The 21097-nt window shown below is 35.5% G+C and overlaps 1 protein-coding gene across 6 annotated transcripts in view; it reads right to left on the reverse strand.

The window, feature by feature from the left end:
• GRHL1 (grainyhead like transcription factor 1) overlaps positions 1-21097 on the reverse strand; it is a 93944-nt gene that overhangs the window by 22760 nt on the left and 50087 nt on the right. For all 6 annotated transcript variants that reach the window (XM_069107760.1, XM_069107756.1, XM_069107755.1 and 3 more), the window contains one exon: positions 4141-4299. In XM_069107760.1, the coding sequence (XP_068963861.1) occupies positions 4141-4299 (159 nt within the window). The remainder of the gene's footprint in view (positions 1-4140; positions 4300-21097) is intronic.

Raw genomic sequence — 21097 nt, forward strand, 5'->3', positions numbered from 1 at the left:
AGGTCTTTTAGGGTATGACTGTAATGTGCTATTAATGAAATGAATTGTCATTTTTTAGGCTCAGATTGGTCAAGTGAAACCAAAGTCTCCTTCCCCCTATAATGTGAAGTGTGGGTGAGTGTCCAATAACATACTTAGTGGAATGGGCTGCCTCAAGAGGTAATGAGTTTCCCCAACACTGGAACTCTTATCAGGGATGCTTTAAGACAGCATTCCTCCTTAGATATGAGTGGTACTAGATGACCTTTGGATCGCTTCTGGAACAGAGATTTTGTGATAGGACCATAGACTTATAGCTGGAAAGATCTTTAGATGTTATCTTGTTCAAACCCTTCATTTCACAGTTTAGAAAACTAAATACTAAAGAACTCAAGTGATTTGCCCAAGGTCACACAAGTAGCGGGAGACTAAGTCAAGACTTGACTAATCATACCCTCCCAAAAAAGCAGCTCACTCGTAGAAATTTTCATACCCACCTTAAATGATCACACTGTCGAGAGAGATGGATAATGTCTGAAACCAGTTTTAGGTGACCTAATTAGAATGGAGACGGAGTACTACAAGGACTTCAAAAGCAAAAGGGATATAATTATTTTGGTAGAAATCAAATTCGTAAGTGTCCAAAGCAGTGGATAGAAAAAGCTTCAAAAATCTAACCTACTATAACACTGGAAGTGAAGAAAGGCAAGTGAATCTTTAGGTAATTCAATCCATTCTTTATCTAAGATGGCAAAGCTCAAGAAATTAATTTGAAGATCTTCTTGTGTGGCTGCAACTGAATTTTACATTAAGTCAATTCGATTTTGACTCCAGGCAAAGTTTTCTGTGGGAAATGAACTTCATTAAAGTTTTTCTCCCTTATGAAAGCCTAGGAAAACACATAAATTCATTAGGGAGGGTTTCTACCAAATCTCCATTTGTTAAGGGTTCAAATTTTCTCCAGTTTTCTCTGAAATATTAATTTCTTCTGATGCAAGAACAGATTTATAATAATGATGTTCCATTCAAGAAAAGTACTATAAAGCTAAAAGGAATATTTTAAAGTAGTTTCTCTACTAAGATAAAAACCCCATTTTGACTTGCTAATCATTAACAAAGTAGTCTACATTAAAAAATGTGTAGACATTTTTTATCCTTTGAGAAAAACAAAATACACCTTTATAAGATGAAAGAGACTCTTTCATCCTATAAAGGTATTTTGTTTCCCTTGTATAACATAAAATTAGGTAATGGGGGACTATAAGTCTCATCCTTTCCCTCATCCCCTCTCCCCTACCTGTCCAGTGTAGTTCTCCTGATAGAAATGGGACTAAGTTTCCATGAGAGATGTGGGAAAGAAGAAAATACTTTTTTGTAAAGGACTTTGTATTGTTTTGGGGGAAATGGGACACAAAAAACTAAATCAAGCTTTAATTTAAATCTTTTAAACTGGCATTTGTAACAGGAAACCTCAGGAGTATTGTCCATAAGGCACCACTAGAAGCAAACCATGCATTTTCCTACATATAAAATTGTCTACAGTTTTCTTCAATAACTACAATAACTCAGTCTTAGCTAAACATCTGTAATGCTTTTTATGATTTGTGATATTATTAAGTTCTTATTACATGCAATTAAAATAAACAAATAAGTTGGGAAGTAGTAAGAATGCAATAAAATCATGACAGTGGTCCCAAACCCATCAGGATACCTTTTTTGCATGCCAGAATCATTATCCTTGTATCCCCAGAATGATACACATAATGAACAAAAATGCTTTCTAAATCTTGTGACTATCACTAATTTAGGAGTCATCCTAGACAAATAATGAAACTTAAATTTTCTTGATCTATTCATTTCAATTTCTCGATAGAGCAGCATTTAGCACCTACCACATACAGAACACTGTGTTGGGTCCTGAAGCTTTAAAGACAAAAGAGTGACTATTTTTCTCTGTCAAGAACTTTTCAGTCAAATGGAGAAGACAACATATACACATATAAGATTTTACAGGGGAGGGACAAAATAAGTCAAAGGAACTTTTGGGAGGCAGAGCATGAGCAGTTGGGAGATCTTCAGAAGGTAGCAGAGGAGGGGAATCTTGAAGGGGAACATTCCAGGAGCTGGGGGAGGAGGGACGGCCCAAGAGAAACAGATAACATCCCATGCAAAGGCCCAGAGAAAGGAGATGGAGTGTGGCATGTACACAGCATCAAAGAGGTCAGAATTATTATACCAAGGAGTGTATGAATGAAAGCAGTGTGTAAAGGGGCTAGACAGGTGGGAGAGGATCAGGATTCAAGGAACTGTAAATGCCAAACAGAAGAGGTAAGGTCCCTGGAGTTTACTGAATAGAGTCAGACTTGTACTTTTAGGAATGGGCTTTGGCAAAGGTGAGGAAATTGTATTGGCCTGGGGTGATGAATGAAACACAGTCCTGGACTTCAAAGTTTATCCTTCACTAAACAAATAAATAAATGGGGTGTCTGGGTGGCTCAGTGGATAGAGCACTGGCTCTGGAATCAGGAAGACCTGAGTTCAAATCCAGCCTCAGACACTTGCTAGCTATGTGACCCGGGGCAACAAAACACTACTCAATCTTTGCCAAGAAAATTCCATGGACAATATGGTCCATGGGGTCATAAAGAGTCAGATATGATTGAACAACCGAACACACACAAATAAATAAGAATCAAGCACATAACTATAATACATATGATTACAGAATGTACTCCTATGATTGCTATGCCACATCATATAATTGTGAGAAATAGAATGGCATTGGGGAGAGAAAGCTGCCCTCATGGTCAGGTAGAACTGGGGTCAAAGTCCTACCTTTGACACTTGGCTTCTTGGTATCTGAGGTAGCTCTGTAAGTTACAGAGAAGGTACTGATCTACATTAGCAGAGGGAATTTCGTTACTATGAGTTCTCTATCCTAATGAATTTTCAGGTGCATTGCAAAATAAAATTATGTAATCATGTTATATGAATCACAAAATAAAATACTGTCTAAGGAATGAGAAGGAAGTTGATGCATTCCTAACAACAATTTTGAGCATCTTTTTCACATGGCTCTTGATAAAAAAAGTTTGGGTTTCTGATGGAAATGTAAGCTTTTAGGTATCCATTAGAACGTATGCTCTTTATGGGCTGAGACTTTTTCACTTATGTTTTTGTATGTCCCTCATGTTTAGCAAAATACCTAGCATTTAGAAAGCTCTTAATAAATGCTTGTTGATTGCCTGATCAATCTTTTACCCTCTGAAAATCTTACATAAGGAGATTTTATCAAAAGGTCACTGCCAAAATGCCTTATAATTTCAAAACTTGGTGAAAGTAAATTTGAGAGCTTTTAGCTATTTGATTGTACCTCTTAAATTATTCTTGATCAATATCTTGTAGTCTTTGAAGCAAACTGATGCTAATAAAAAATCAAATAGCAAACACTTGTTGAGAATCTCTAACATAACTCTATGCTAGGCACTGTATATTTTCCAGCTTTCAAGATGGGAAATTATATTCATCTCTTTATCAACAACTAGGGTAAAACACTACTTTCATTATGAAACTAAGTACATCCTATTTATCCTTCAAGACCCAGTTAAAATCTCTTGCTCCATGAAATGTTATGCTTATTTATATGTCCTTACAGTAGCCAGTATAATCATTTGCACATAGCATACAGGTAAATATTTCTAAATTATTGTAATTTCCCCCCTTTATTTTAATGGTAAAAAGTGTTTGGGAAGGAAGGGGGAGGAGTAGGGAAAGGGAAGGTTTCTGGAACAGAAAAAAAATTGATTTATTGAATTAAAAAAATAACAGTTGGGGTGGCCAGGTGGCACAGTGAGTAAGAGCACCGGCCCCAGAGTCGGGAGACCTGGGATCGAATCCGGGCTCAGATACTTATCACCACACCCAGAAATAACTGGCTGTGTAACCTTGAGCAAGTTACTTAACTTCAATTGCTTTAAAAAAAAAACACAGTTATCTAAGAGTCCTCAGTGCATTCATTTAAATATTAGTAACTCGGTTCTCAGATTTTTTTTTAAAATATTGTGAAATCCAACATACAAGTAAAAAGGGCTTTGGATTGGCAGCTTGGTTTCCAAAGGAAGTTCAAGAGGTACTCAGAAGCACTCCCACACCTGATCTTACCTTATCACAGAAGACTTTAATCTGGCAATAGGCCCTGTGAACAGGTTTGTTGCTTCGGTTATTGTAGCTGTACGTGTCAATTTGTATGTTAAGGGGAAGCCCCTTCACACCCTTCTGAGAGGAGAAGTCTGTGCTTAAGCAATTCACAGAGATGAAAACCTACAAAAATAAGGAAAAGTTCCATAAACAACAAGGTCTATACAAAGTCAGACAGTCACAATTAGAACAGCTTACTGAAGTATCATGCTTAGGTCAAGCACAACAGAATTAATTTCACTGACATACCTAGGAAAGTTAATTTTAAAATAAAGAACAGTGCTTCAGCTTTTTACAAAACATCTTTAAAGATATGAGGAGAGAATTTTTTTTCTAATTTTGCATTAATATTGGTCAAAGGGATGATAAAAGAGAAAAGAAAAATTTCCAAATGGTTCTGCATACCACTACTTTCATCCTTCAGGTCATATATTGCTGATAGGTCAGTTGGATTAAACTTCTTTCATCACCTGGTGAGTCTTCAATAGGATAGTCTTTAAAATTGTACACAATCGAAGGTACATTTGAGTTCTAATAGCAGTTGAAATAGTCATCTCTTTCACATCTATCTCTATCTTCTCCATGCCTAAATATCTTTTTAAAGAAAAAAAAGGCAGCAATGGCATTTTCCACCTTCTTTCCAACTAGCAAAAAGTCCCATGTGACTGATGTTTTCATGTTGATCAGATGGTGAATGAGAAATGAGGTCTTAAGTATCATTGGGAGTTAGACATAATCAGTATTATCAAAGAATGTACTTGCCAATAACGGCAGCTACGTGATGCAGTGGATAGACTTCCAGGCAAGTCACTTAACCATGTTTGCCTCAATTTCCTCATCTGCAAAATGAGCCAGAGAAGGAAAGAGCAAACCACTCCAGTATTTATGCCAAGAAACCCCAAATGGGGTCACAAAGAGTTGGACACAACTGAAACAACTGAACAACAACTATAGTACTTGCCATTTCTTTTGTTTTCACTTTAGCAGAAATAGATACCAAAGAATTTTCAAAATACATAAAATCCACAGTCCAGTTAAATCCATTGTCTTGTTGCTAAAATGTTTATAGAGACATGCACTCCTTAGATAGTTATGGGTTGGTCATAAAATGTAACCAAATTAAAAAAAATTAATTTATATTTGATGTATTTAGCACTTTGGGGGTGAGAGATAGGAGCTAGGAGCAGGATAATGAGTTCTATAAAGTTTCTAGTGACTATGGTATCAAGTATCACTGTCTTTTATTTGTTCTAAATTTATGTCATTTGAATTTTTTTTAAGGGTGCTTCCTTGTCACAGCATTTCAAAATTTGTGAGTAATATCTGTGTTCACCTACCCATGCTATTTGTGGGCTTTTATCCTGTCCTACTGCCTTTTGCCTTTCCAGACAAGACAGAAAAATCTTCTTTCCTTCTTTCCCTTGAAAAAAATCTCTTTCCAGATCTTCTCTAATTCCAAGATATCTTTGAAATATAGCAAATCATTTTTAAGGGTAGGATAAGTCTTTATAGTTTTGTTATCAATACCCTTTTGATGATAGCAAATGCCAGCCAGAAATTGGGCTACACACAGTCCAAATCCTTAGAGAACAATCTATCATGATTCTCAGGTCCTTTTCTTGAGTCATGACTCAAAGTCTTTCTTTTGATATATATTTAGAGGTTGGGTTTTTTTGTCCTTGGCAAAAAATTAAGAATTAAAAAAATCCCATGTAACCAATATTCTCCCCACTGATACTATGGAGCTGGAAGTAATGAATCTCAGAAGAATTAAAAATACAATAAACCAAAATGCAACAGAAACATGCATGTTAGGTATAAGTAAGCTGTGGGATGTTTCCAATGACAACTTATTCACAAGAACTGGCATGAAAGATGTTATTGAGAACGTGCAAGACTAGAAAAGGACAAAGACCAGTTTTTAAAAGGCTGAACAGAGAATATATGTACCTCTTGGCTTTCATGTTGGCACTCTAAAGACACCAAAATAACAAGAAGACCTTAAGCAAATTCTTTAGTTTCTCTATGGAAAATTTTTGGAAAAATAAGGAAAGTAATTTGGATTCTTATCACTTTGCACTTATAATGAAAAATGATATAACAATAGTCTGTTAACAAGTGAGGCCATGAAATTAATGGTACCTCATAAACCAAACACTCCCCTCTGATGGTAGTCTTACCAATATGGATATGAAATCTTCTAGACAACTGAATAGCATTGGGTCTCATACTGATTTGTCTCAAATGTCACAAAAAAGCAAAAAATTTCAAAACAACTGATATACTAGGCCTTCACAACATACAGATCACAGCCCATGGGATGCTGGTGGCCTGCCAAAGGATTTCAGGCAGCCAGCAAAAAATGTAGAGGACGTAAAACAGGCCTGTACAACATATAGCCCTCAGACCACACATTGTGCAGGCCTGTGATATGCTGAAGGAATATCAATCCATACTATCTATAACTAGACCTTAATGAGTTGATGGACAGTTTTCTAACCTATAGTGCAAACTCTGATGGGGATATTCAAAGCAATAGCCAAAAGTATTAAAATATAATTCTCACATAAACAGATCATGCTTTTATAATGAAGAAGTTAAAATCAAAGCCAACAAAATCAAGATTAACATGGTGAATCAAGCCTTAAATATTAGTGGGAGTTAGTTACAATCCCTATCTATTTCTTTTGTTTTCACTTTAGGAGACATAGAAACAAAGGAATTACCATAATAAGTCAAATTCACAGTATAAATGATTGAATAGAATACAGACTATTTAATATGGTAGGCACAAACTCAACAGGGTATTGTATACCCATGTAATGATCATAGTTTTTGTTGTTTATATGAACTTATGAAATATATAAGGATATGTTTGCTTCTTAGAATTTTGTAACAGCAAGTGCTATCATACACACATTAATGCATAGTTATATTAATAATTAGTTTTTTTCTCATTTGTTAATATCTTTTCTCCCCTATAAAACATGAGTTAGCATTCATATGCCAAGTTTGCATAGAATGCCAAAGGAAAAAAAAGTTATAAATGGCCCTGTCAGAGGGCCTTAGATCCTTACTTGAGAGGACATCCTAAAACCAAATCTTTTGGGGAAGACTCTTGTCCATATTAATTGGTTAATATACTGTAGAGATCTGTAGTTGTAATTGCTTCTCATTCTTTTTTGATTTTTAGTCCCAAATCCATTCAAGAAGGTCTTACCCCAATTTCTTCAATTATTATTTCATAGATAAATGTTAGCTGACTGCTAGAAGATTAGGAAACATTCCAATTCCATATCCTCATCTCCCAAAAGATAGCTCTTTCAGAGCTATACTCCCAAAGGGTAAGTGGAGGTAATAGATAAAACCTTTCTCTATACTAATCACCATCTTGGCATCCCTAAAATAGACATGTCAGAAATGAAACTTCCTGTACAAATGGGGAAAGCTGAGAAGTCATCTATGGGAGCTGCCACATCACCTCCTGCCCCAATCTGGTTGCAGATTGGAAGAGCCATAGTCCTCTCCACTCCAGTCTCCAGAAAGCATTAAAGTTCATTTTTCACATGAGAGCCTTATCCATCAGTCTTCTCCTTTTCCCTTCAGTAGTAGAGAAACATTTTGAAAGGCACTTACTTACTACTAAATGTAAGAATTGAAATGTGTAGGAGAAATTTATCAAATATCCTTCACCTTTGAAAATTTCTCAAACTCACAGAGAAAGCCCTCGTTTAAACTGCTACAATAGGTGGCCCTAATACTTTACATAAGTGGGATCTGCCACTATCAACCAACTTAGGCTCATGACAGAGATGGGTTGTCATCGTGCCGCTTGCTGTATTTTCATGTGAAGTGTGTAAGCAAACTCCCAATTAAACAATCTTTGTGCAGAAATGAAAAGTACAAAAAAAACCCAGTTATATTTTACCACAGATATGGTGTATACCATGCATTCTGGTAAGCACAGTAAGCTGGGGTTTTTTTTAATCACAATTAAAAAATTAAAGTAATACTAAAACAGTTATAGAGGTTATCTTCTTAAGGGTAGGATAAATATATGTGTATAATATGTATGCAAGAGAATAACTTTTTCCAGAGAATACTTTTAATAAGCAAAAACAATTTTTCCCCCACAAAGACCATTATGACACCCAAAGTATTACTTATATCATTTAGGGTTGCCCATAGAATTAACTGTAAAAGGCCTCATTTAATAGGAGAAATATCAGTGCTACCCTTCAGCTACTGATATGAGCAAAATGCTGCTTGGTGAAATGTGGGCAAAGCAACTTTAAATGGTTGCATTGGCAGATAACACTGTGGGATGGATTGTCCATGTGCCTGAAACCTTTTTGATCAATTACCAGAGAAACTGACATCTTCCCATTTCGCAATGAGAAAGTGATTGTAGCAACACCTGTGGTTAGAGATGCTCATTTGAATATATATGTACAGCATGTTGACACAGTTAGGGAAGACACTATTTTGCAGACCTATTTCTTACAGTGCCAAACAAGGAGAAATTTTCAAAATGACCAATGGATTTTTAAAAATGAATATGACTTATAATCATATATGATTTGTGAATATGGCTTATGTGATTTATAATTTATTTATATATAATTTATAGATTCATGTTTATATGAATATGATTTATAATAATAAGAATGATATTGGAATGATACTGATAGAACTCAGTTCATCTCAGGATTAACGACACACCAAAAGTGCCAGTTAAAACTATGTTTTCTCACAAAATACAGATAAACTGCATGTTTCATAATCACTTGCATTAAGAATAGGAATGAGGAGCTATAAAATTTTCAACTTGTTGCAAGAGTAATCAACATCATAAAAGGCATTCCATTAAAAGGAAGACCTACGCAAAACTGTGTATAGGAATTGTTATTGTTGTAGAGTCATTTTCAATCTTGTCCAACTCTTTGTAAACTCATCTGGGATTTTCTTGGCAAAGATTTGTCATTTCCTTCTTCAATTCATTTTATAGATAAAGAATTGAGGCAAACAGGGTTAAGGGACTTGCCCAGGTCACACAGCTAGTAAGTGTCTGAGGCCAGATTGAACTCAGGAAGTAATGATATTAGGAATAGAGCATAGGAAACATTACTATTTCAAAACATGTTGGTTTTCTTCTGCTAAAGTACTCTGAAGCATATGTGAGCTAAAAGAGGAAATTGGTAAATTTCTTAGCCATAATAAAAAATGAAGCAAATTCATTTTATAATAAAAGTTTCCTCTTATGAAACTTGTATATATGTTGGATATTTGAGGGTTTGGGGGGGGGACTGACTCTTCTAAACAGAATGATATAAATTAAATATATAAATAAACTAAATTCTCTAAATAAATCAAAGTCATTCTCTGGTCAAGAAAGATAAAGTGACTAAATTTATGAAAATGTTAAAGCTATGCTTAATGCATTTATAAAATAATATTTGCTTCCCTTCTTTAAAAAAATAGCCATCCTAAAAATCAAACAGAAGAAAGTAAAGACCTGTTTATTAATCACTTGCCTACAGGGAGTCAATATCTAATATAAGGAAATAATAAGAGAGCTGCCCTCGATTTATTCAAGTTACCTGGCTTACAAGAATTATATATACTTAGATCCTGAAAGAGCTGTCAGACATGACTGCTGAGCTGCTGTCAGTTATATCTGAAAAATCATGGAAAATGGAAGAGGTGACACAAATTGGAGAAGGACAAATATCCCAATTTTTAAAGAGCAGAGTGTCTATAAACTATAGGCTAAGAGCTTTACTTTGATTCCTGAGACAAATTCTAGAAAAGTTCATTAAATAATTGATGAACATATTTACAAAGGGAAGCAATGATTAAAAAAAAAAATCCAGTAAAGCTTTATCAGGAAAGACTAACCTAATTTCCTTTTTCTTTAAGATTTCTAAACTAGTACTGAGCAGCATTCTGTGGATATAGTTTATGTAGAATTTAACAAAGTTTTTGACAAACTATCTCATAACATTCTTGAGAAGATGGAGCAATATAGGATTAGACAATAATATGATCAAATGAATTCAGAACTGGCTAGATGGCCAGACTCAAAGTCATGATTCAATGTCAGAGAGGCAAGAAGTCTCCAGTGGAATATCCCAGGGCTCTAGGCTTGGTTCCGTGCTATAATGACTTGAATAAAAGTATCAGTGGTATTGCCAATCAAACCTGCAAATGACACAAAGCTGGGAGGGATAGCTAACATACTGGAAGAAAGGTTTGGGATCCAAAAGAATCCTTAAAGGGTAGAAAACTGGCTGAATTTAATAAGATGAAATTCAAAAAGGATAAATGTAAAGTGCTGCACTTAAATACAAAAAATCCACTTCATAAGTATAATTTGGGGAAGGAACCAGTAAGTATAGCAGTTGATCTGAAAAGGATCTGGGGGTTTTAGTGGACTCTGAGAGCAATATCTATCAGCAGTGGGAAGTGGAAACCAAAAAAACTAATGCAATCTTAGAATACAGTGAGGCATAGTTTCCAGGAATAGGAAGCAATAGTCTCTTTACTCTGTCCTCATCAGACCTCTTTGAGAGTACTGGGTTAAGTTCTGTACAAAAGACAAGCTAGAGTCCAGAGTAAGGTAACCAAAGCGCTGAGAGGCCTTGAGTATATGACATAAGAGATTTGGCTGAAGAACTGGGCATGGTTTAACCCAATAAAAAAAATCATGGGAGACATGATACTATGTTCAAGTATTTGAAGGTTTTTTTTCCCCTAAGAAAAGGGTATTAGACTTGTCTGTTTGGCCCCACAGGGAAGAACCAAAACAATGGCCAGACTCAAAGTTTATAGCTAACAATGGAAAACAGGATCTAAAAGAATCGTGTAGAGAACTGGACTGAATTTAAGAAGATGAAATTCAATAAGGATAAATGTAAAACTGCAATGTTTCAGAAGTTACAAAGGCAAATTTAGGATTGATTTCAGGAAAAAATTCCTAAAATTTCAAGCTGTTCAAAAAGAGGAATGCTTTAGATAAGCCGACTCAATCAAGGATGGAATGCTTCCTCCTCTGTAGAAATCCTCCAGCAGAAGCTGAGTAGCTGCTTGTCAGATTTGTCATAGAGGGCATTTCTATCATGTATTAGTTGGACTACGTGGTTCCTGAGGTTTCTTCCATCTCTCAGATTCTATGACTAGTCTATAGAAGCAATTTTCATCTTAAAGATTCCAATATTCTAAATATGAATAAACAAGAAACCTATTTGTTGTGGACAAGTACGATATATTTGAATAGACTTGACACATTGAAACAAGCATTGTATATGAGAATCTAATTATATTTTGGCTATTAAAAACACAATATTTTGGGGCAGCTAGGCAGCACAGTGAATAGAGCACTGGCCCTGGAGTCAGGAGGACCTGAGTTCAAATCCAGCCTCAGACACTTAACACTTACTAGCTGTGTGACCTTGCACAAGTCACTTAACCCCAACTGCCCTGCCCCCCCCTCCAAAAAGCAAAAAACAAACAAAAAACCCCACAATTTTTTTTAACTGTTTAAAAACTGGGTGAGTTTAATGCCTATGGCTGTTAGAAAGACAAAAAACTCATTTTTGAATAATTAATAAAGATAATTATGAGTAGAAATTGCAATTATATTTTCCCTGTTTTGAGAAACTTTGTGCCAAAAAATGAACCTATTTATCATCTTAATAATCATATTTAAGGGTGATATTTAAAGTTATAAATATTAACATAAAGAATTTCATAAATATTTGTTTTATTATTTTATTGTGTTTTAAGATGTTTCTTTATTATAAAATTGTAATAAATTCTAAATTTTATTTGAATAGAATCTGAGCTAAGAAAATTATTTCTGTAGATTATTTTATAAAAAAAAGTGAGCATAGGTATGAGTTTGGGTTTTTTTTTAAGGAGGCCTGGGAATATTGTTACATAAAGTTGCAACCACTGAGTCGGAGGTTGCTTCAACAATGTTCTAATCTTTTTTAGTGATTCCCCCCAAAATGAATTAGATAATGCTTAAAAAGTAGTTCAGTGCTAGGTTTGTGTTAGTGGCAAATGATGTAAAGAGTCACATTCCAAGTTATTAAGATTCTATTCTCCATGTAAGATATCCTATCACCTTGCTCTATCTTTACCATGTACATGTATACATGTGTACACACACACACACACACACACACAGAAGGCCAAAAGGAGTACAGTACAGTTGCATTTAACTTTGTGTACACTCTTCCTAAACAATGGTCATTGTAAGTTGAAGCATATTTAAAATGCCCTGGAAGAGTTTAATCTTAAAGAAACCATGAGGTGAATATTTTGGAAAGTGAATCATTGCCACATTTTATTCTTTTTGTGATTTTTGTATTTTCACCTCTCTACATTTAAATGCATTTCTTCAGAGTGCATCAAACTGCCTGTTTAAAGTAGAGCGAATGTTGGTTCAGGACTTATCTGCAGCAAGGGAGCACCACCTAGTGGATATTATTAGCATCACAACTTCCTAAGGGCTAAAGTTTTATGGTCCAGGTTCAGAGAGCCTTAAGGAAGAAAAGATTGTCAAGTTTAAGGGTTAATAACTTCTTGAGCTTTGAATGTGAGTAGTAAAACAATGTATTTAGATGACACTGGCATATCTAAGGATTGGATGTTAAGGGAGGAAATCAGAGAGGGTTAGAAAGAAATGTGGGGGGGGGGAAGTGGATGGGGTGAAGAGAACACTAGCTTTGCAGCTGGAAGAGCCAAGTTCAAATCCTCCACCTCTGTCTTATCTACTTTCCTCATCTATAAAAGGATGTAATTAGACTAAATTGTCTCTAAGCTCCCTTCTATCTCTAAATGTATGGCCCTATGATACCATGAAGAATGTGGGGAGGAAAAAGAATAGTTTACTCTCCTAATATTGCTTAAAGTGCCTCAGCAGAAGAGGTCTCTCAAAAGAGTTTGATTGCAGATTGAAGCAAACTACCTGCTCTCTCTTTGTTTGTTTTTTTTCTCTCTTTCCCATTGTTCATTCCATCAGTTACAATCCTTCTTTACAACCTGACTAATGTGCAATGTGAAAATATTTGCAGATCCTATACTTGATTGCATGCCACCATGGGGTGGGGGGGGAGAAGCAGGAGGGGGAGAAAATTTGAAACTCAAGGGAATGTGGAACTGAATCTTGTAAACTAAAAGTAAACAAATTAATAAAGATAAAATTTTACTTAAAAAAAATAGGTCTCTCAACCACATCTGCACTTCGATCTTCATAAATTGCAGAATTAGAAGGGACCTTAGAGATAATTTGATCTGATTCTTTCATCTTACAGATGAGCAAACTACAACCATGATCTAGTTCTGGGGTGGAGAACCTGTGGCCTCAAGGCCACATGTGTCCTTCTAGGTCCTCAAGTGCAGCCCTTCGACTGAATCCAAAAGGATTTGTTCTGTGAAGTTTGGGTTCATTTGTGTGTGTGTGTATATAATATTTACATATGAATGTTACATATATGTATTTCTCTACATGAAACAGGCTCTTGTCACCTATAAAGTGAAGGGGTTAGACTATTTTTGTGTGTGATATAAGATATGGAGATCATACAAATATCACATACATCCTATAGATCACAATATCCTACAGAGGATATAGCCTACATATATATCCTATGTAGATCACATATATAGGATATAGCCTCTATATGTGTGTGTATGTACACACACACACATATATTTAAAATATGATACAGGATATGGAGATCATCTAGTCCAAATCCTTCAATTTATAGGCAAGAAAACCAAGAACCAAAGAAGAGTCTGTGTCCAAGGCCAAACAGACAGCAGAACCAGGATTCAAAATCTCAGGTCTTCTGACTCTGCATCCAATGTTCTTTATGGAATGTTACTCCAAAGAGGCCTGGGTCTTCTCTTACATTGTATAGTAAGTTTTCTGTATTCCCCTGCAATATCCAGCAGGGTTTGAATGTAGCAAGTTCTCAATAAGTGGTATTAGACTAGATAATCTCTATCACTTTCTAGATCTAAAATTCTGCCATTTGTTGACTGAGGATTATAGTGAACCTTCCCACCCCAATTATTTTCTAGTTTCCAGGTGATGGGTAAGTAATTTATTCATATAATAGACTACAGAAAAAAACACTGGTATATCGTAACCTTAAAATTACTTTGGTAAGTTTAATTTTAGTTCATTTGTCTCTTATTCTATATAAAAATGCACTGTCTAATATTAAACCCATTATTGATAAAATACAAAATTTGAATTGTTTTGTCCATATTCATAATATCTATCCTGAAGCATTCCTTCTCACCATTATCTTTTGTAATCAAGCAGGCCCACATCTGCAAACAAGAGTTAAGGGTGCAGGCTGTAGTTGAAGACCAGAGTTAGAAAAAGGGGATGGGGGAGGAAGGCACGGAAGGAAAACTTGATTTGTATGGACTACTCATTCACATTATATAATAAGTATGCATTAGAAGACTATCCAAGACAGAATTTTGTGGTAAGAAACAACCAAACTGCCCTCTGTCGATAAAGACTGTGTAGTTCACTTCCCAAACAGAACAGATTTTGCCCAGGAAAGTTCATCTTAGTCTCATCAGTTCCAGAAAGCATCTGATCATATTCCTACTAGAATTGTGTGACAATCCAACACAAAGTATATAGTCCTGCCCTCTCTACCATTTTAGAACTTCTGTCCAAAAAAGAAACAAGCTTTGGTCAAATCTTAGAATACAAATAAATAGAAGCTTCAGAAAGCCTTAATCTCACCATTATTCATAATTATCTGTGATCTATTTAGTTGTAGCTTTTTTACTCCCATAACTTACATAAATGTATTTCCATTCAAAATTGGCACATTTCTAATCACTTCATGTGAAGATTATGGTAACAGCCTTAATTCCTAACCATTAAACATGTCATTTTGTTATTAGCAGACTTTTGACTAACACAACTAACAATACTGTGGAAACACTGACATAATAGCCTGAGTGTTTGCAGAAGGAGCGACAGGATAGGGAGAAGGCATTAAATGAGGAAAATGAAGAAAGGACTGTCTGGGCATGTGCCAGAAGCATTAATGGACTCCTTGAACTTCCTCACAATTGCCTATAGCTGCTTCCTTATGGAAGGCAGAGGCAGGCAGAAAAACCACAGAAAGTAGTACTGGCACCAGGATAGATATGAAGATAATTTGCTCAAGCTGTATTTAAAGGCTGACACTGCAAATGAGGTGGCTTACCATGTCACACAACTACTGAAGACTGATGGTCCCTGTTGTAGTACTAGTAGGTATTTAATTGCATAAATATCACTTTACATAATAAACATAAAATGATTTTGTAAAAATACTTATTTTAATTGCAACATGAGAGCTCACAATTTAAGGAATATTTTGGCAAATCCTTTTGTAAAACCAAGTCACACTACTGTCTTAGACATACAGAAAATATGGAATCCCATTGTGCTAATTGTTGACTCTGAAAAGGAATGTAATTAGGTAAAACCAAATGTCATCTTAAAGGCTCTCCAACCTAGTGCCTCCCTTTATATTTGCTTAAATAACAGATATGAAAGACATAACCCTGGCAATCCTCTGATTAAATTTTTATGGCTTATTTGACTATACAAAAAGGGAAGATGTATGCTCATCATTGAGTACTGAGCTCATCACTCAGCACTATCACTGAGGATGTCTCATACAGATTACAAATGGAGTAGGGATTAACTCCTGATGATGAGGTCCCTTAGATACTACTATTGGGGATGACATTTTGATAATTACATCAATCCCCACAACACTTCAAAGCTTCCTAAACAAGATCCATAATAATTCAAGAGAGTTTGGCCTAAATATCTATTTAAAAAATCCTAAATGGATGAAGAATACCTATTGTCCAGATGATAGCATACAGTTAAATGAATTTCTTAGAGAGGTGGTAAATCAGTACACCTACCCTGGAGAATACAAATATACCTACAGAGAATACAAATAGACAATAAAGTGGGCCCAGAATAGGAGCCAAAGAATCTAACCAGAATGGATTACCTTTGGAAAATCATGCAATGTTTTCAAAACACTATGTTTCTCCCTTAAACAAAGACTCATCTTGTTATTCTCAGTAATTTTCTAGGGATTCTGTATACCTGGGAATCACAGAATCAGAATTTCCCAAGACAAAGTTACATGAATGAAAAGGATAATAAAGAGGCATAAGATGTGTGTAAAGAATTGCAAGTCAAGCAACTTTTTACTGTGAAGAAATGCACAGAAGAAGAACATGGAGCATGTCATGAGATATTCAGTTATATGACCAGTAAGAGACGTGAGCAGGTAATGAAGCATGGGAAGCCACAGGGCCATTTAAGTACCAAAGCTCTGAGATCTCTTCCAACTAAGCTATGGGAAAATAGGTTCACTGATGCACTGTTAGAAGAGCTGTGAATTAGACCAGCCATTCTGGAAAGCAATCAGAAACTATGCCTCCCACTTCCCACCCCAGATTACTAATCAGACTATAGTTAACCCCCTTCCATTTGTACTCTGCATGAAACATCCTCAAAGCCCTTGACCCAGCTATACCACTACCCATCTCCTGACAGAGAGGTGACAGAATAAATATGCAAAATGATATGCATTTGGGCATGGGAAATATGGGAATGTTTGAGCTTATTTGGCATATTTTTTATAAAGATTTTGGGCTTTTTTGTGGTACAGAAGGGAGGTGGAAAGGAGAGAAATACGTGCTTGGTAATTGAAAAAAATTAAAATCCCTTCCAACTCTAAAATTCTTTAATTCTGTTAGGCTTGTTTAAAGCTGGGTACCCATAAATATAATGCCTTGTTGTAAAAAGCTCAAAGATGATGATTATTATTATTATTTTGCTATCAAGTACAATATGTTGGGAAACAAATTAAATTCAAAGAAAATAAGCAAAGAAGACTTACTTTAGATAAGGACTGGTTGGCTGGAAAAACAAGCAATCTTCTCATAATATTCAGAGTTAAAAGCAAAAACCACTAAACAATTTTAGAGTAAATCCTAATATTTCAAACAATTACTATTAAGAATGAAAAATGTTGGGCAGCTAGGTGGTGCAGTGAATAGAGCACCAGCCCTGGAGTCAGGAGGACCTGAGTTCAAATCTGACCTCAGACACAACACACACACACAAAGAAAACTAGCTGTGTGACCTTGGGCAAGTCACTTAACCCCAACTGCCCTCCAAAAAGAATGAAAAATGTTACATGATTAGATGAAGGTCATGGGCTTTAACATATTTTCCAATCTCTCCTCTCCACACTGAACCACCTGATGTTCTCCAAACTCAGCACTTTACCTCCTGCCTTCCTATCTTCTGAACAGGCTGCCCCGGAGGCTTGTTAAATATATTCTCTCTCCTCATCTTAGGATGCCTGTCTTCAAGGCTCAGCTCAATGGAAGCTGTTTGTTGTGCCCTTAGTTGTTAATACCTTCTTAGCTAGTTCTCAGTGTCTGGCAAGCCCTTGGTTCTTTTAAGGTGGCATGATCCAGCTCTACACAGCATACTCTATTAAATCTATTCATTTATAGAAACCACTAAGATAAACCCTGCATATGAACCCATCTGGTAGCCAGGGTTTTGTATTTAGGAAAATGGCATTCTTCTGGCAAAAGCACCAAGAGGAAGAGAACGCATAAAAGAGATCACAAATGTTATCTTTTCACTTGAGAAGAAACAGGAATTAGTCTCCTTTTAACTTCCCTCAGTAGACAGTCACTTAATATACTCTGAAATTGTATGCCACATCCCAAACAGGACAAACTCTTAAGCAAAGTCAGTTAGTGTCCACAAGCTGTAAAATGGAAACATTCGACCATTTCTCATAGAGATACAGTTTCTGTATATATAAACAAAAAACACCACCAACCTTTCTTACAAAGTATTAGAACAGAAAAATGTTAGAATTTTAAGATGTAGACGAATTTTTCTCTCTACTCAGCCCCACCCCCTTCTCTCACAAGAAAAAAATTCTTATTTTTTCAGTCTGAGAATTAACTCTGTGATAACTGGCCCAGTGTAAAGAAATGTTCCAGACATATACAGGAATAATACAGTGACACAATGAGCTGATTCTCAGACTCCTCTCTGTAAAGTTTTTCTTTATTCTCTAAATAAGTTTGAGTCTTACATAAGCTGGGTTTCTGACTTCTGTTTTAACTTGAAATGTTTTAACTTGGGGGTACTAGTCTTTTCCTGACTTTCTGGGCTGTCTAGATTTCCCCCGTTTTCTTGGTCCAGGCAAAAATAAGAAAAACAAAAATAAACCCCTTCTTCCCTTAATTCCACCATTGTTAATCATTTGTAAATAACACTATGGATGACCAAGGAGGAACAGATGACAGCTAAAACTAGAGTTGGCAGCCTGCCAAATTTGTGGTTTGGCCTATTAGAGAGTAAAGAAACCCTACAGAAAAGGGGTCTAGGGCCTAACTGAGTGCTGTCTCCTTCAACAGTTGGGGTGTTTTTTTACACTTCCTCGCCCAATATCCTATAAAAATGAAAAATAACTATAAGAGTGCTAAATGTTTCTTTTCTTTCAGTTTTAAGATTTCTTTACCACATTTGACAGCAACTTTGCATCAAGTCATGAAGCACCAAGATTTAAAATCACATAAGATGAGCAAGTAACCCATTTAGTCCCCACCCCTAAAATTACTAGAAGAAGAAAAAAAACTAACCACAAAAAAATAGCTGCTAAACAGGCCAAAGATGCTCTGCTGGATTCTTCTTCAAACGTCCAACCCATTTTTCTAAGTCTAGTTCCTCATTCTTGGCCATAAATTAATGTACTCACTATTTTTCAAAAGATTTAATTTTATTTCTCAAGTCTCAGTTTGAAAAAAAGAAGAAATTTTAAAGGTATATAAATGTGGTTTACTTTCTCATAGGATTAAGTTTTATAAAATTTATGATACCAAGTGCTTGCTAGCCCAGAAACCAACAAGAAATAAGATCTTGAACTAATTTATAATGATTGTTCCAGGAAGCATTACAAAAGCCACACAATAGCTCTTACAATTGTTGTATTCTCCAATGTTATTTCTCAAAAAGGAAAGGAGGAATAGGGGAAAGGGAGAAGGAACAATTCTATCTAAAACACACATCAGAGCTATAATCTTATTTCCTTGAAAATAAAGTAAAAGTTTCTAAGTATAAGTCTTATGTACTCAATTCAATCTTTTAAAGCATTATCTTTAGTTCTATATATGTAGCACATGGGACTTCTGTCTCATTTTAAGCACAGTCTAATGTGTGAACTTATACAACTCAGTTATTTTCTGTGCCTCAATTTACCCACAGGAGAAATTACAGAAATACTTTCCACCCACCTAATTCACAGAGAGAAAGCATGCAACACTTTGAATTCTTCAGAAGAAAGGTACTATGTAAACATCTTGTAATATTATTAGTAGTTGAGTCAGAAGCCTAAATTATTAAGCTTCCTGATGAGCACACTATAATCAACGTTTTCATTAGTTCCTGAAAATATTCTATGCCTTTCAGACTAAACACAACTTTAAAAAGACAATCTCTAGGGCAGGTAGGTGGCTCAGTGAATAGAGCACCGGCCCTGGAGTCAGGACAACCTGAGTTCAAATCCAGCCTCAGATACTTCACATTTAACTAGCCGCGTGACCTTGGGCAAGTAACTTAACCCTATTTGCCCTCCAAAAAAGCGGAAAAAAAAAGGTAATCTCTTTTAGTCCACTAACATTCTGTGCAAAACTTAATGTACCACGTCCCTATTCCAACAGGTTCTTGATGTCTTCATTTGGAAAAATATAGATCAACTGTGTATTAGGTATCTGAAACTGAGGTATTCACATGATTGTTTAGATAAAAAATTAAAAATTAAATCCATACAAAGAAAAATTGACAACAAAATAAATATTCTACACGTGAGAATAAATGAGAACTCATAAGATTTTATTTAATAAGGATATAAAGCTAAGGAAAGAGCTCAGGATTGGGAACCATAGGGTCTAGAGTTGCTATTTACTATCTGTCTGACCTTGGGTAAGTCATTTCCCACTTGTGGGTCTCAGTTTTCTCATCTCTAAAATGAGGGGATAGGACAGATGACTTCTGAGGTCCCTTCCAGCTCTAAATCTTCGGTCCTTTGACTATCATCTTAATAGTTGGAGGAAAGAGTTGCTATAATGACTGAATGAGATAATATATGTAACATTATATGGTTTCAGGATTCAGTTGTATCAGACTCTTTATCATCCCATTTGGGGTTTTCTTGGCAAAGATACTGGAGTGGTTTGCCATTTCCTCCTCCAGCTCATTTTACAGATGTGGAACTGAGGCAAACAGGGTTAAGTGACTTCCCCAGAGTCACACAGCTAATAGGTATTTGAGGGAAGATTTGAATTCAGGAAAATGAATCTTCCTAGGCCCAGAGTTCTATCCATTGCACCATTTCATTGCCCCAACAATATTTAACTGTGAGCTATATTATAAAGAGCTCAGAAAAAACTCTTACAAACTTTCAGGTACTGATAATGATAAAAAAGGAAAAATTCTGACAAAATAAAATTCAGATTATATAAAAGCTTTATTTAGAAACCATTTCAGCTTCTACTCAAACTTTAACAAAGCAAACTACATAAACATATCAACCAACAAAGCAAAAAAAATAAAACTAATAGAAAATTAAAATCTTTAAGCTGGTAGTTTAAAACTTCTTCATTTTACAGATGAGGAAACCGAGGGCAACCAACAAGAGACTTGCCCACGGATTCATGGTGGCAGAACTCCCAATTCTGCTTAGTTTTGGTGAAGATGAACAAAGAAATGATCAAAAAGCAGGTATAAGAATTAAATTAAGAAAATGATTAATCCCCAAATAGTGATCTGTTCCTG

The sequence above is a fragment of the Petaurus breviceps genome, unplaced genomic scaffold (genome assembly GCF_028583685.1).
Source record: "Petaurus breviceps papuanus isolate PSGF00001 unplaced genomic scaffold, PetGlider_PUasm1.0 90255, whole genome shotgun sequence".
In the NCBI taxonomy this organism is placed as follows: Eukaryota; Metazoa; Chordata; class Mammalia; order Diprotodontia; family Petauridae; genus Petaurus; species Petaurus breviceps.